This window comes from Schistocerca piceifrons, chromosome X (assembly GCF_021461385.2).
Source record: "Schistocerca piceifrons isolate TAMUIC-IGC-003096 chromosome X, iqSchPice1.1, whole genome shotgun sequence".
Classification (NCBI taxonomy): Eukaryota; Metazoa; Arthropoda; class Insecta; order Orthoptera; family Acrididae; genus Schistocerca; species Schistocerca piceifrons.
This window is the reverse complement of record NC_060149.1, coordinates 362,373,246-362,387,987: the sequence shown is the minus strand read 5'-3', so window position 1 is coordinate 362,387,987 and position 14,742 is coordinate 362,373,246. Positions and strand designations below refer to the sequence as shown.

Below are 14,742 nucleotides of genomic sequence, written 5' to 3'. Positions count from 1 at the left end.
CACACTCGGACCTCCCATCAGTTCTTACTATCTGAAATCGGGTTTCATCTGACCAGGTCACGGGTTTTCCGGTCGTCTAGGGTTCAACCGATGTGGTCCCAAGCCCAGGAGAGGAGCTGCAGGCAATGTCGTGCTGTTAGCAGAGGCGCTAGAGTTGGTCATCTGATGCTATAGCCCACTGACGCCAAATTTCACCGCACTGTCGTAACGCTTACGTTCTTTGTGCGTGCCACATCGATTTCTGCGTTTATTTCACGCAGTCTTGCTTGTCTGTTAGAGCTCTACGCAAACGCAACTGATATCGGTCGTTAAGTGAAGACCTTCGGCCTCTGCGTTGTGCTTGGTGAGAGGAATGCCTGTAATGTGATATTCTGTGCACCCTAATGACACTGTGAATCTTGTAATATTGGCTACCCTTACAATTTAATAAATGGAATGTCTCATGTGTCTAGCTCCAACTGCCATTCCGCGTTCCGAGTCTGGTAATTCCCGTTGTGCGGCGAAAATCACCTTGAAAACCTTTTCACATGAAGTTCCTGAGTACAAATGACACCTCAGCCGATGCACTGCCCTTTTATACCTTGTGTACGCGATGCTACCGCCTTCTGTATATGGGCGTATCTCTATCCCATGACTTATGTCACCTCAGTGTAAACAATTAGCAGCCTTAAGTTTTTTACTTCATAAACTAGAAATTCGTTTCTCTGATAGCTACGAACTCTAGTTGCGCTACTAATAAAGATAATAACCATTGTAACATGCGACACAAAGGTGTATTTGTCTTTGGGTGCTGTTGGATCTAATTTTTCACATTGATCTACGATGCACGTTACGTTATTGTGTCGATACAAAGTGAAGCAGTCATCCATCCAAACACTTTTTTGAGAGGACAGTGCCTTACTAGGCATGGTTGTGTTGGTGGTAGTACGCCGTAGTCTTCCTCCAACCTTTGAACTGACATACCCACTCAGGTGTAGGGAAACCTGCAGCTCAACGTGGATTCCGATTCACGATGCAGCGCTGCATTTTTGACGTTAACAAACATCGTTAGAGGTGAAAGAAGTAAGAAGCGAAAAATGGAAATCGTGGGAATGACCGGTAAAGAAAATTATCATCAATCACACCACAACAAACTTATATTTGTCTGTAATTTAATTTCATATGTTAGTTGATAGTCTACTGTAACTGTAAAAACTAGCCGGCCGTTGTGGCCGAGCGATTCTAGGCGCATCGGTCTGGCACCGCGCGACCGATGCGGTCGCAGGTTCGAATCCTGCCTCGGGCATGGATGTGTGTGATGTCCTTAGGTTAGTTAGGTTTAAGTAGTTCTAGGTTCTAGGGGACTGATGACCTCAGATGTTAAGTCCCATAGTGCTCAGAACCATTCGAACCATTTTGTAAACAGGAAGTACCCATGTTGACTATGCCGCCAACGAGTAAATGGCTGTTAATACTTGTCCAGCCGGTTAGCAGCTTTAGTTTTAGTGAAACATTTGACTATCAGGAACAAAAGGAAATATTTATATGAATCTTAGTACAACTCCGAGGACTACCTTCAGATATAACTTATTTCACATATAGTCATAAAATCATGTTAATATCGATAAAGCAATGTGCTTACGGGTTTTGTGTAAAGCTTCTTTGTAGTTATCATTATCGGCACCATAGTAAGCCACCGAACGTGCATCCCCTCCCTCTGGTGTGATCAAGATGACAGGTATTTGAAATAATAGTTACTGTCGATAGTTTGTCGCGCGTCATCTCTCTCAGAGGATTTCATGTGATGTATGCACCGTTGACAGCAATGGGTAATGTATGTCGAGCTATGTTTCTGAACAGGTGCATTTGAAGTCTTATTGCTGTCTCCATTCACTGAAACTACGAAGACTGGGTTGTAGAAAAGCATCTGCCAGTCGTGAATAACTCAGAATGCAGTGGGAAAAATAATATCGCAGATCAGTTAGTAAATCTGTTTACGAGTTGCACATCGCATACAAAAAAGCGCACACGACGGAGATAATTGAAATTATTGGCTGAACACTATTTTCCTTACTCGTTGTATGGTAAAAGAAAACTGATCTTTTTGTTAAAACGTTTTTGTTTTAAGTTTTTTTGTTAAACCCTTACTTCCAGCTGGCTGCTAATTTTTTTGCTCCCTGTGATGAACACTAGAGACACATCTGAATTGACAGTAGGTTAGTAGGACTGTATTGCGTTGCATGTTAATCTGTTTAATAGAGAGTAAAGCTTTGCAGTTCAGCACAACGAAAAGGCTAGGGTTCTCTTGAATTCTGTCCATGAGTGTACCTCCACCAACAGGTGGATTCATTAAAAGTTAACGTAACATTAATGTTGATTTACTTATGTACCAATTTCTAAAGTCCCGTCGTCGACGAGTTCATTGGGGACGGAGTTCAAGCTTGGATTGTAGAATGATAAAAGAAAAAAAAGCATATAATGTTGAAGTGAACGACTGTCGCATTTTCATTGGGCGATTTACGGACACGCTGGAAAATCTAAATTTAGATATCTGAACGGGGATGTGAACCGAAGCCCTGTTGAATGCGTGTCCTCTGTGTAGCTTATGCGCCATCTCGCTCTGCGTCAATAGCCATACAAATACCTTTCGATGCTCAAACGCTGTCATCCAATGTTTCACTTTACCTAAACCGTTATTTGAAGATTTTGCGTAGTAGAAATGATCCTTTTCAAAAATCTTATGTAAGAATGCTACAATCGTGTCCGTCTCTTTCCTTTTTTTTTTTTTTTTTACGTTACGAGCGCGCGCGAAGATCTTTTGTAAAAATGCCACAATAGTCTTCGTCTCCCTCCTTCCTTTCATGGAGTGAGCGCGCGCGTCGCGATGTGTGTGTGTGTTTCAAATGTATGAGAGAAGCAAAACGGAGGCGGGGATACGAAGAAAAGTAAGACTAGAGTTAAACGTACTGTTGTCTACGAGGTCTCTGGGGAAGAATAAGGGAAACCTCCCGTGTCCTTTTCAAAGAAACCGTCCCGACACGTGCCTTAAGCGACGTGGGAAGAGTTTCGAAATGTGAACTAAGAGATGAAGATTTGAGTACCGTCACTTCCGAACGCGAGTCCAGTGCAGTAGACTGAGGAAGAAGGGCGGGAGGTAGTATGGAGACGGGAGGTGTGAGAGATTGGTGACCAGTGGGTGGGAAAAGGAGGGAGGGCATTACACGCAAAATTGGTTGCTGTGTTTTAAATTAAAATCAGGGCTCATACCTTGAGAGCTGGAAGGGTAACAGATGAAGTCAGTCGAAAAACAAGTGGTTCCTAATGGATTAGTATTATGACAATCTCAATGTTGTTACTCAAATTTAGCCAGATATCCAAGGAACGTATTCAAATGAATTAGAACTGCATCGCTCCAATTAATTGCATCGTGTATCGTCTAAGAATTTGCATTTAAGGTTTTGCGACACCAATTTCGTTCCGATTATCTATGAATAACAATTACATAGTAGGTTAACTTGTAAGTTTACCGAGGCGAGAAAGTGATTACGTTTTCGTTTTTCCGTTCATGAATAAAATACGAGACCAAGAAAACTACCGGTCAAAAGGTTTGGATCACGTGTCACAAATATGGATTTTTGGTTAAAACAAGGATTTCATTTTGAATATTCTTTCATATTTCCGTTCTGATAATTAAATGCTGTAAATGTGTAAAGGCTAAGCGCCTCTGTTGCGTATCTCACTGGTTGTTTGCCTACAGGGGCGTTGATGAGTATCCACAACAACACTGATGTGCTTTTACCTGAAATGGGGTCATTCGAAACCATACTACCTCCCAATGGGACGGAAGCAGAAATCTGGAATTGAAAACCGAGCTTTAGTTGTAGCTCTGAAGTTCTAGTAGGGCAATAGCAACAAAAGTTGGCGTAGCCCTCTCTAAATTGGAGTGTGCGTTGCCGCGGTTCAAGCAAAGTGGTGCCAATGCGTTTCGCGATGTGGAAGACCCCGAAACACTACATCTGTGAAGGTAATTTTGCTGTGCGAAAATACTTCGCGACCATATTTTGCGATTACTTACAATAAGTTTCGAAATATCAGCTCTAATCTGCATTCTCATCTGTTGTTAAAATGCGTGTTTATGTGTTCCTTTCAACAACAGATGGAAATGCAGATGAAAGTGGAAAAAAATGGTTCAAATGGCTCTGAGCACTATGGGACTTAACATCTGAGGTCATCAGTCCCCTAGAACTTAGAACTACTTAAACCTAACTAACCTAAGGACATCACACACATCCATGCCCGAGACAGGATTCGAACCTGCGACCGTAGCGGTCGCGCGGTTCCAGACTGTAGCGCCTAGAACCGCACGGCCATCCCGGCCGGCGATGACAGTGAACATTCAGAAACTAACTGTAAATAAAAACAAGATATAGTTGCAAAAATTTTCGTACAACAAAATAACGTTCGCAGAGAAAATGATTTGTTAGGTCGCCAACCAAACTCACAGTAACTTCAGTTAATTATAGATGACAAGTTACCAGTCTACAGTAATGTACAGAGGTTGCTACAAAAACTGTTTTTAGGCTTGATATTGTTACAATAATTATGAATTAAATATACTAATATTTTACAGAACGGAATAGGAATACCCACTGATGATGACACAAAGGTGCATGAAAAATATTTAGATTTATGTAAAGAAACAGTTTTTTGCATAACAGGCGGACCTGAAACCCGGTAATCTCATCGGACTGTTTTTGCATACTTCAAGACAAGTTACACTGTGAATGATACGCTACAACAGTCCCACATATCTTCTGTGTTATTAATGATTTCCAGTCAATGTCTTTATTACTCATCCTGCCGTGCTTAGCTTTTCAAGGGTTGCAATCTACTTGGTCACAATGTTCCTCTATCTTAAGACGCTAAGGAATAAATGTACACAATTTCTAACAGATGTTCCAACAAAATGCGCTCCAGATATCTCCATTCTTTTATATCGTCAGTTTTCTGGGACATGCTTGAGACATGTTGCAGCCTGCTTATGATACTACACAGCATATTAGACATAGTGATAAGAAGAAAATGATGCCATGAATAGCCTGTGCGTAGTACCATCTCAGAAATATTTTTCTGCCTTTGTCAATGGCCAATGACCAGCATGCACAATGCTATTCATACACTCAATCTTATCCCAAGTCTCTGTAACAGTGCTTCAGTGAATGAGGCGTCTAGTTTCATAGAGTGTTAGGAACGGATAGATTCTGACCGTTTTATTTCGTTTGCACAGTAAAATGTGAGTATTTTGGGAGAATGCATGAATAAATCAGATATAATAAACGAAAAGCGCTAGTTTGCTTTTGTTCTATAGTGATACTTTCATTTTGTTAACCGGTTTTCGGCTTACAACAACATATTCAGTCATTTACTGAGTATTGTCACTTCTGTCTATGAAATATATGAAAATTTGGCTGCTTGGTTAGAAATAAAACAATTACCAGTTTCAGTGAGGTAGGGGATGAAAATTTGCGAAAATATTTCGCTGTATTAACACATTTTTAATTCTAAATCTACAAAAAATTATATTTGACTATTCGATTAGAAACAAAGAAATATGTGTTAAAATATGAAAGTTTCTGTGGAAATATCGTCACGAGAACTCAAAAGGCAAGGTTAACAAAAACGTATGACTACAGCTACCATAATCGCTTTTTAGTTGGAAGTTCATCCTGAAAAGATCATTCTTGTACGTCTGTAATTAGCGGGAAAAGTTTAGATGGTATTGCGTTTCGTAAACTAAATCAAAGAAAGCTATTTATCAGTCATCACGGCAAATTGGGTTTGTCAGAATTGCACAGGAAAAGAAACAGCTCTTTAATAAATTATTTTTTTATTAGGCCTAATATATCTTTACAAAATTATTTTTGTTGTAATTGCCAAGCAAAAGCGAGTGAAGCAGCGGACGCTAATCCTGTAGCTTATACAGCACACGACAGCGATGCACGTTTAAGTGCCACAGTAATTCTGACTAAATGAGCTAAAGTAATTTTTGAACCAAGTCCTAGGTCTACTGTTAAACATACGCTCACTCGGCCAAGAAAAAGGTCATATCTGTCGTAACAGTGTGTACCACTTCCGCAAACTTTGATGACAACTAGAGTTTGGCATGGTGTGGCGTAAAATGGCGGACTTACGAGGTCCCTTTCTGCCTATCTCTTAACACAATAATAACACGTGAGGACCTTCATTATTGTTTACTGCCATTCCTGATGTTTGATGTGTCACAAAGATTTTCAATTGAGATAGTCGTAGTACTTTTCGGACCATTCTAGACTTAAGACTAGCCCAGAATGTTCACCATGCGTATCTGTCACAGGTTTAGCTCGGTGGGCGTGATAACTGTCATCTTGAAATACGTGGCATCTAATCCAGAATATGCGAGAGGCATTTTGGGAGATTGAAGCTATGAGGTGCGCCTTTAGCCGTGTGTAGACACATCAGTATGTAACAACAATGTCGGAGATTCTGGATGAGACTCTATTCTGGGCTACAATTTTAATCTACGAGAAAGTTAGTTATATAGGTATGGTGTCTGTTGTTTCGGACATGCATGCCCCAAAGAACAGGCACTGTTGAGTATATCCTCAGCCGTATGTATACAATTCACGAAAGACGTTTCCGACTTTTTCTGCATTGGGGCATTGGAATAACTTAATGGCGACAGATGGTAATTTTGACAGGGGCTCAAACCCAGATTTCCACCTTTACGCGAGCGGTCGCCTTAACTGCTGCAGCTACCCGAGCACGTCTCCCGTCCGGCCCATTTCTCCATATGCCTCACACTACAGAGCAGCGACCCCTGTTCATTATTCCTCTTCGCTCTCAGCCCCACTGTATTCCCGCGAGAGGCCGATCATTATGTGCATCTGCACTGAAAGATCGATATGCCGTCAGGTGCAAATGTTGTATGTTCTTTCGGACATGGGTCGGAAGGGAGACGTGCTCGGATAGGCGATGGGGCGTGTTCGGTCAGAGGGTTGCGTGCCTTCCGTATAAAAAAAATAAATAAATAAAAAAATAAAAAAAACTGAGTGAATTATTCAACGACTAATTTTAAGGAGTGTCATATAAAGACCTCCGAGATCAAATGCCAAAAAAAAAAAACAAAAAAAAGTTAAGGCGATTGCTCGCGTACAGTGGGAAAGCCAGCTTCGAACCCTGGTTCGGAACAAATTTTCATCTCTCGTCATTGAGTTATTTTAATGCCTGAATGCAGAAAAAGTTGGAAATTTATTTCTTCAGAAAGTTTGTGCTACGTTCGTTGCCAAGGCCAGATATAGCAATTCGAAGTAGCTATCCTAATTCCAGTCTCAGGACTGAAGACCACAACAACAACAACAACATCCTAATTTATGATACCTGCCACCTTGCGTGAAGATGTTCACCCAACTGAAACATCACAAAGTCTCCTACGGCTTTATCACTTTTTGATTTTCTTCTAAGCATCATTGTCGTTAAGTGCTGACAGGCAATAGAGCGGAAGCGATAGCTGTCAGTGAGCGCGTGCCCTTACGTGTTGTGAAGACGTTATGCGGGTCGTATACTCAGCCCGCTGTAGGCGCTCCCATGAACGGCGCAGGTTATATCTAGCTCTTGACAAATCGATTCTTGTTAATATTAGTTGACTGATCTGATACTCCTGAAATAGCTTAGTCGTAATCTACTTTTTTAATTATTATATTTAATTCCTTATTTTTTGTTGTTGTTGACTATCGTCATGTCATTTTACTATTACGTTTATGTTTTAGTTCTCCCGTTAAGAAAAACTGCTTGCAATTTGTTTTTAAAGACCTTTTATTGCTCTATTTCTGTATAATCCACATTTAAGGAGTTTAAGTTGCGCATATTCCTTGCTATTTTTCTAAGTTCTTTTTTTCTTTTTTTTTCTTTGAAGGGAAGTACAGTGTGTAAGGAATAAATATCTGTGATTATACTTATTGAATTAAAGTTATGAACGCAGACACGTTTCGATGAGCAGAGACAACAATGAAAAGCAGGAAGTATAGAATTTATCGTGCCGTCGACAATTACACCTCAAGGACGAAGTAGAAGCATAACGCGTGAGAAGCAGTTTGGCAGGAAAATGGCTGCTGCATTTCTGCAGGAATCATCGCAGCACTTACCTGAAGTGATGTAGGGAATTCCAGAAATAACGATAATTTCTTGTATCAGCTGCCTATAGCGAAGAACTTATTTAGTCGAAAAGCGCCGGACTTGTTCTACTAATCTCTGGAAACAGCGTCTTTTATTTTATATGCCTGTAGTCGCCGATTATAAGTGCTCCAGAACTTCTTTTAGGAGGCAGATTTCTTGTTCTTCATTCGGGTGTCAACGACGGTTTTCATACTGATGAGCAGTGGCTGTCTCATTTTGTAAGCTTAATTCAAATATGTACATACTTCACCTTACCTTACCTTCTTAGTCGTAATGCAAATTATATTGAATCATCAAAACTGGTAAATTATTCTCAGCTGAAATTCTTGGCTGTGGATTCTGTTGCGATGACTTTGAATTTTCGCAGGTTCAGCAACAATTTAATGGTGTATATTACTTGATTTAAGGAAACTGAGGAACTGAAAAATGAATGGTGTTCGTGAAGGAATTGAAAAAATTTAATTTAAATTACTGGTGAAGATGAGTATATTTTTCAGCACTAATTTCGGCTGCAGTCTTGTAAATGACTTTAGTATAAACCTACCTTCCCTCGGCTGACTGAAGCTGAGACTGCAATACCGTCACACTGCATAGGGGTCTTCCTTTCGCTGACGGATGCAACACTAATGAGATGATAGTGCGCTCGGAACATGCCACCGTGTCTAACAAGGCTTGTAGACTGGGAAACTCATCATTGTTAAATTAAATGCGTACACCTCTCAGGAAGTCTCTCTTTTCACCTGGACCTATGACAATTTTATTTTGACGAAGGTTTGTTGTAACATCTCACAACTATTCCACTTTTTTATGTCTGCACTTGTAACAAGAGATAAGCATGTATTCGATTTATGTTGCGCAAACGCAGAAATAAAATTGCATTCAGTAAAACTAGCTTGTTGTACTCTGGATAAAAATTAAAGGTTTACTAGCAAATTTATGTGCTTTAAAACACGGCGTTTTGATACGAAGGATGAAACATCCCAGCTGTCCAAAATCTTTCTGTAGTTAATGAATGCAGACCAATATATATCAGTAATTATAGATGTTTCAAGTCTGTGGCGTTATCTGGGATTGAATATTTACCTCAAGAAGTTCGTCGGCTCGTCATTATCTCTAATCCTATATCTGAGAAGTTCCTGTGTATTAAATGGGACAATGTGATAAGCTTCTTGTTATCAAATAATTCTTAGTATCTGCAAGAATGAAAACAGATCACAATGTTGTTCCTGCCATCATGAATTAATCGTCTCTCATTTGCACAGTGACTTTTTTTACGCTGAACAGCGAAGGGGCGTAGGAGGAATGTAAATTTATTTGGAACAGAACCATGGCTATGACTTTCTTTTCTTTTTTTCTCTTTTTTTTTAAACAGCACAGTTCCCTGCTTCAGTCTCGTTTTAATAACAACGCTTATTTTGCCACTACGCATTTCGACAGTGTGCAGCATTCATCAGGTGCCTATCTACTTATTATTGATTACTTATGTGAATAAATTTGAAATGAGTGCGATGTTTTTATTGTTTTGTTAATGGCAGTGGAGTTAGACGACGAAGTTCCGTTGGTTTTGTCAAGAAATCCAGAAAGTTTTTATGAGCTACAGTCCACAAAATTTTGTACTTTTATATACCAGTCGCAGACCTCCATACGCTTAATACAGTTCCATAAAATCTGGATAAATTTAAATAACAATAATTATTGATCTTAGTCGCGATTGCAGAATGATGTCAGTGTTATTTCGCGTTTTAAAGGTGAGCAGTTGTGACAGAGGGCATGGAAAAATTGTTTTATTGTGCAGTTCACTTCTGTGGATGTTGAAGCCAAGTAATTCTCTACTCTCGTTGTTCAAATTACCTTCCATTAGAAAACTGGAATGCACCCAACGGCTGTGATATGACTTTTGAAATGATATAGAACAGCAATAACTAACCACATGACTTTGTAGTTAACATATAAAAGAACATAGCTAATAAATACAAAAATAAGATGGCTACTTACAATAATATGGTTCCAAAAGAAAATACTAAATTGGTTAGTTTACCTCACTATGAAAAAACGAGTACAAGGATTGCAACTGTCTTTAGAAAGTATAATGTGAGAGTGTCTTTCGGAATCACAAATAATCTAGGATGTATTTTGCAACATATTGTAGACACAAAGAGTTTATTTCATGCTTCCTTAGTTTATAAAATGATTACCCAGACTGTGGGGCCTGTTACGTTGGCCGAACGGGAAGGAGGCTGGAAATTAGATTTGGAGAACACATTGCGTTCGAAAGAAAAGATGTCACGGAGAGATCGAGAATGGCTGCACATTTACTTACGGTATTTTTCGCCATCTATAAATTATTCAGTAATACCTCGTCACGACGATTAAAAAAATAAAAGAAAGAGTACAAGAGAAAAAATATTGAAATCAAATCAACTCCAATATTCACAGCATACTTCTTGTATCTCCTAGTGATTTGTAAATATTTTACGTAATTTTTTTTTATGAAACTGATGTTACATAAGCTTTTCAAAGACTAACAAACAACTAGTTCACAAGGAATGAATCTGGAATTTCTACATCTGCTAATGTTAATTGTTAAATGTAGCAGTAAGTCAGTACCGCAACGTCAATAATTTTACTTGCATTTTATTTTATTTTATTTCTATGCCAATATTAAATTTTATTAGGGACCATAGTTGCTTTAATATGAAACTTACGTGTTACAAATTTCATGTAGAGAGTACCATACAGCCAACCGACGTATTCTCTGCAAGGTCTATATTCATTACACAATAGTTTTGAACGAACAGTGATGGAAGGACGAACAACAGATTTAGACGTTCTAGAGCAGGTAAAAAAGCTCTGAAGTACTGGTATGAAATTTAATGTACAAGCAGTATAGCTTTAGTCATGAATTGCAATATTTTATGCTATGCTCTGACTATGTACTTGTTGCATTTTTAGCACTGATAATGGCTAGTTACTAGCCGAAATCTGGATCTGCTTCAATAAAGCTAGAAAGGAAACGACGACTGGTTTCTGCTGTCTATTATTTCGAAACTCGCATTGTTATAAATTAAGATGTTAATACGAATTGATTATTGTTATAAATTAAGATGTTAATACGAATTGATTAAGTCGTCTGTTTTAACATCATATTCAAGAGTCACGGTAATGGGAATTTCGTAAGGTTTTTGTACTTTTTTTCTGCACTGTAAGACTTCTGTTCTCTCTGTGGAGTTGGAAAGGCATTTATTTTGTTAAGTTATCGACAGTTACTGTTGTGATTACGTTGTGACAGTCTGCACATCGTAGTTTAATGACTGAAATTTGAAAATATGAATTTATCTTTCTAGAAACTCACTACCCATTGTACCCTACCTCATTAGCCGTGTAACTGTGCCACATCAATTACGTATTTCTTACTAAAAATGTTATTCTTCCAGGAATGATTTCAGCAGTAGCTGTTTTTAACGCAGGGAAGTGGGAAATCTGAAAAGTTAGTGGGTGTGGGAGACATATTTTGTTGCTGTAATTATTTTGAATCAGTAACAGAAATGAGAAACTTACAACATGCTTCTGAATGAGCGTGTAAAAATTCAAAAACAAGACTTTTTCGTTAAGCAAATTGTTCTCTTATACATCAGGGACGCTGATCATCATAAAATATTCACATTATCGTCTCTGTATCTAATGAATTCGTCGTCGACTGGATGTTAAACCCTAACCTTCGTATTTTCTACGAACATTATCGTTATCGGTACCTTATTGCCATCGACTGAAGTGCAATATTCGCATAAACATGTTTCGTGTAAAGCTACAGAATATAGTTCTGTGTGCATGAACGTTCATTTAAAAGTTTCCTTTTACTTCGGCGCAAGCATCTTTTTACGAATATTCCACGTCTGTCGGTGGCAGTAACATGCTGAGACCGGAATTATAAATATTTTATAACAGTCAGCGATCGTGACTTGGAAAGAAAGTACCGAAAACGAAAGTGGGTAGCCTACTGATGTTCTGTCAGTCCTTTCGAAGATTAAGCAGGGAATTAAAAGCCTAAAAGTGCTAATCATCGATCTATCAATCACATACTATTTAGGTCTTAGTTGTTCGGTGTAGAGACATGACTTCTCCCACGAGTACGATGTGTGTAACCAAGGTTGCTGTATTATTTCTAAGTTCCCTCGTCAGTTACAAATCATTATAGAGACGACTAGAGCCCCGGCAGGTGATTTCGGCGACATTCTCTTCGCTTAGTATAAAATGCCGATTACATTTAAGTGAACCGTAATTAATGAAAGATGTAAACTGAAGTGTTTTGTCGAGTGTGAGTCGACCACGTGTGTTGCAGGTGCGGGGGCACGTACTCTCTGGCGTGCGCGCGTGTGTCCGTGTCGCCGGTGGGAGGCAGCCACGCGGCGAACGACGCGCCGCCCCGCGGAGGCGCGCCAAACAACGAGGCGGACTGCTGCTGCGGAGTGGCGCAGCTGTTGCACTCCCGGATCCCCACAGCCACCGACACGGCCGCTATTAATAGGCGCGCCGGTATCTTTAGCCGCATAAATAGTAGCGAAGCGGCGCGCGCTCAGCCAGTGTCGGATCTGCAGCCTCGCGTCTACCGGTCGACGTTCGAATGGTCGCGCCTCGGTGAGGCGGGCGCCGTCGCTGTCGCCACCGCCCCCGCCCCCGCCGCCCCCAGCGCGCGGCGCGTCGCCGTGCGGACCAAGCCGCAGCTCCCCGCGTCCCTGCGGCCGCCGGCCACCTGCACCTCTGCCCACGCCGCCCTCGACGTGGCCGACGACGAGCAGCCGCGGCCCGGCGCCGCGCGCCGCAACGCGCTGGACCGGCTGCAGCGCTTCCGGCTGGAGCGCTCTGGCCGGAGGAGCCCCGCCCCCTCCACCCCCGCCTCGACCACCACCGCCGCCGGCACTGCGCACGCGCAGAGCCCGAGCGCGGCCCCGCCCCCCGCCCCTCCGCCGCACCGCAAGAAGCCGGCGCGCACTAGCGACAAGACGGAGCGCCTGCGGGAGCTCACCGAGAAGCTCAAGGGTGGCGAGCGCAGGCCGCCTCCGCCTCCGCCCCCGCCGCCGCCGCCGCCGCCGCCACCCCCGCCCCCGCCGCCGCCCTTGCCACCACAGCGTACCAAGCACGCCAAGGCGGCCACCGCCGCCCCCTCGACACTCACGCAACTGCCCGTCCCTGTTACCGCGGAGGAGAAGCCGGCAGCGTCCTCGCCCGAGGACGATATCTTCAACTGTGTAAACTTGCGCTTGCCGAAACCCGAACCCCGCACCATCGTCGGGTCCTACATCCAGAGAAGCATCCCCATCAGGAGCGCGTCCTTCTCGCAGGTGGACTTCTCGCCGTCGGACGGAAAGTACATCCGGTGCGCGGCGCGCGCCAGCCCGTACGCGTCACCAGCTGCGGCACCGCCGCCAGCGGCTGTACCACCTCCGACGGCGGCAGGTGGTTCCCTGACGCTGCCGCGCAAGCGAGCGCCAGCTGCCGACCTAGCCGTGCCCTCTACCGAAGAGCAAGTCGCGGGAGGCTCCACTCCCTCCGTAGACTCGGCCGTCGGCTCCGACGAAGGCCTCGTCGCCCCCACCTCGACGATATCTTGCGGCAAGTCGCCGGACGGTACCGCCTCGTCCGAGGCCTCGCACAAGCCGTCCGGAGCGCGGTCTCTGACATACCCACTACCGAGGAGGGGCTCCCGATCCGACGACGACATTCCCTTCACGTCCATCGACGGCAACGGGCTCAAGAGCCTACTCTGCACTCCACTGAGCTCCTGCGCCGTCCGAGAGCTGCCCGAAGTCGCCGAGGAGAGCGAAACGTCACTGACCGACAGCGGCGTGGCGGCCAACGTTAGCGAGTTAGGAGATAAGCAGCACCCAGATACGCCGCCCGCGCCCGACACGTCCGCTCCCACAGCTGACGCGGACGCGGCCTGCCACCAATCGATCGGAACCGAGCCGCCCGTTACCGACGAACACCGAGAAATACCCGACGCGTCTGGCGACGTACGCGAGTATACGGCGCACGTAGTGTCCAAGACCGTCGAGTATGCCAAAGCGCACGACCAAAACGACGGGGAACTCGAGGATTACGAGAACTGCGAGTACGCTTTTCAGAAATGCTACGAGGACGATTCCGGTGAAATCTTGGAATACTTCAAGGATCCCGACCGAGAGGTTGCCGAAAAGATGGAAACGAGAATGCTATTAGACGACAGCGAAACGGCCGAGCGACCGAGCACTAGAGAAACTGAGGGCGACGCCGCCGAGTCCGATACGGGACCGGGTCCAGTTTTCGTGGCGCAGTGGCCGAAAGAAAAGGCCGAATATCGAGACGTGGGGACCGACAGTCCGACATCGGCAGTAAGAATCAGTTTGCAACCTTCTAGTCACAAAAGGGGCCGGTCGGAGGGCGAGATTACGCTCGGCCGAAGACAGGTCTGCTACACGCCGCCGCCCACGCCCCCGCGCGAGAGGGAAGAGGCGGCGTCCGCACAGCGGTCCAGCGCTGACGTCAGCTCGGACGCGGTGGAAGGGAGCGCGCAGC

General features: G+C 43.4%; 1 protein-coding gene across 1 annotated transcript in view; it reads left to right on the top strand.

The window, feature by feature from the left end:
- The window catches only part of LOC124722356 (nascent polypeptide-associated complex subunit alpha, muscle-specific form-like), a 351,300-nt gene that overhangs the window by 336,389 nt on the left and 169 nt on the right, over positions 1–14,742 (top strand). The window contains exons 2-3 of the mRNA XM_047247532.1: positions 12,530–13,172; positions 13,317–14,733. Coding sequence (XP_047103488.1) covers positions 12,530–13,172; positions 13,317–14,733 — 2,060 coding nt within the window. The remainder of the gene's footprint in view (positions 1–12,529; positions 13,173–13,316; positions 14,734–14,742) is intronic.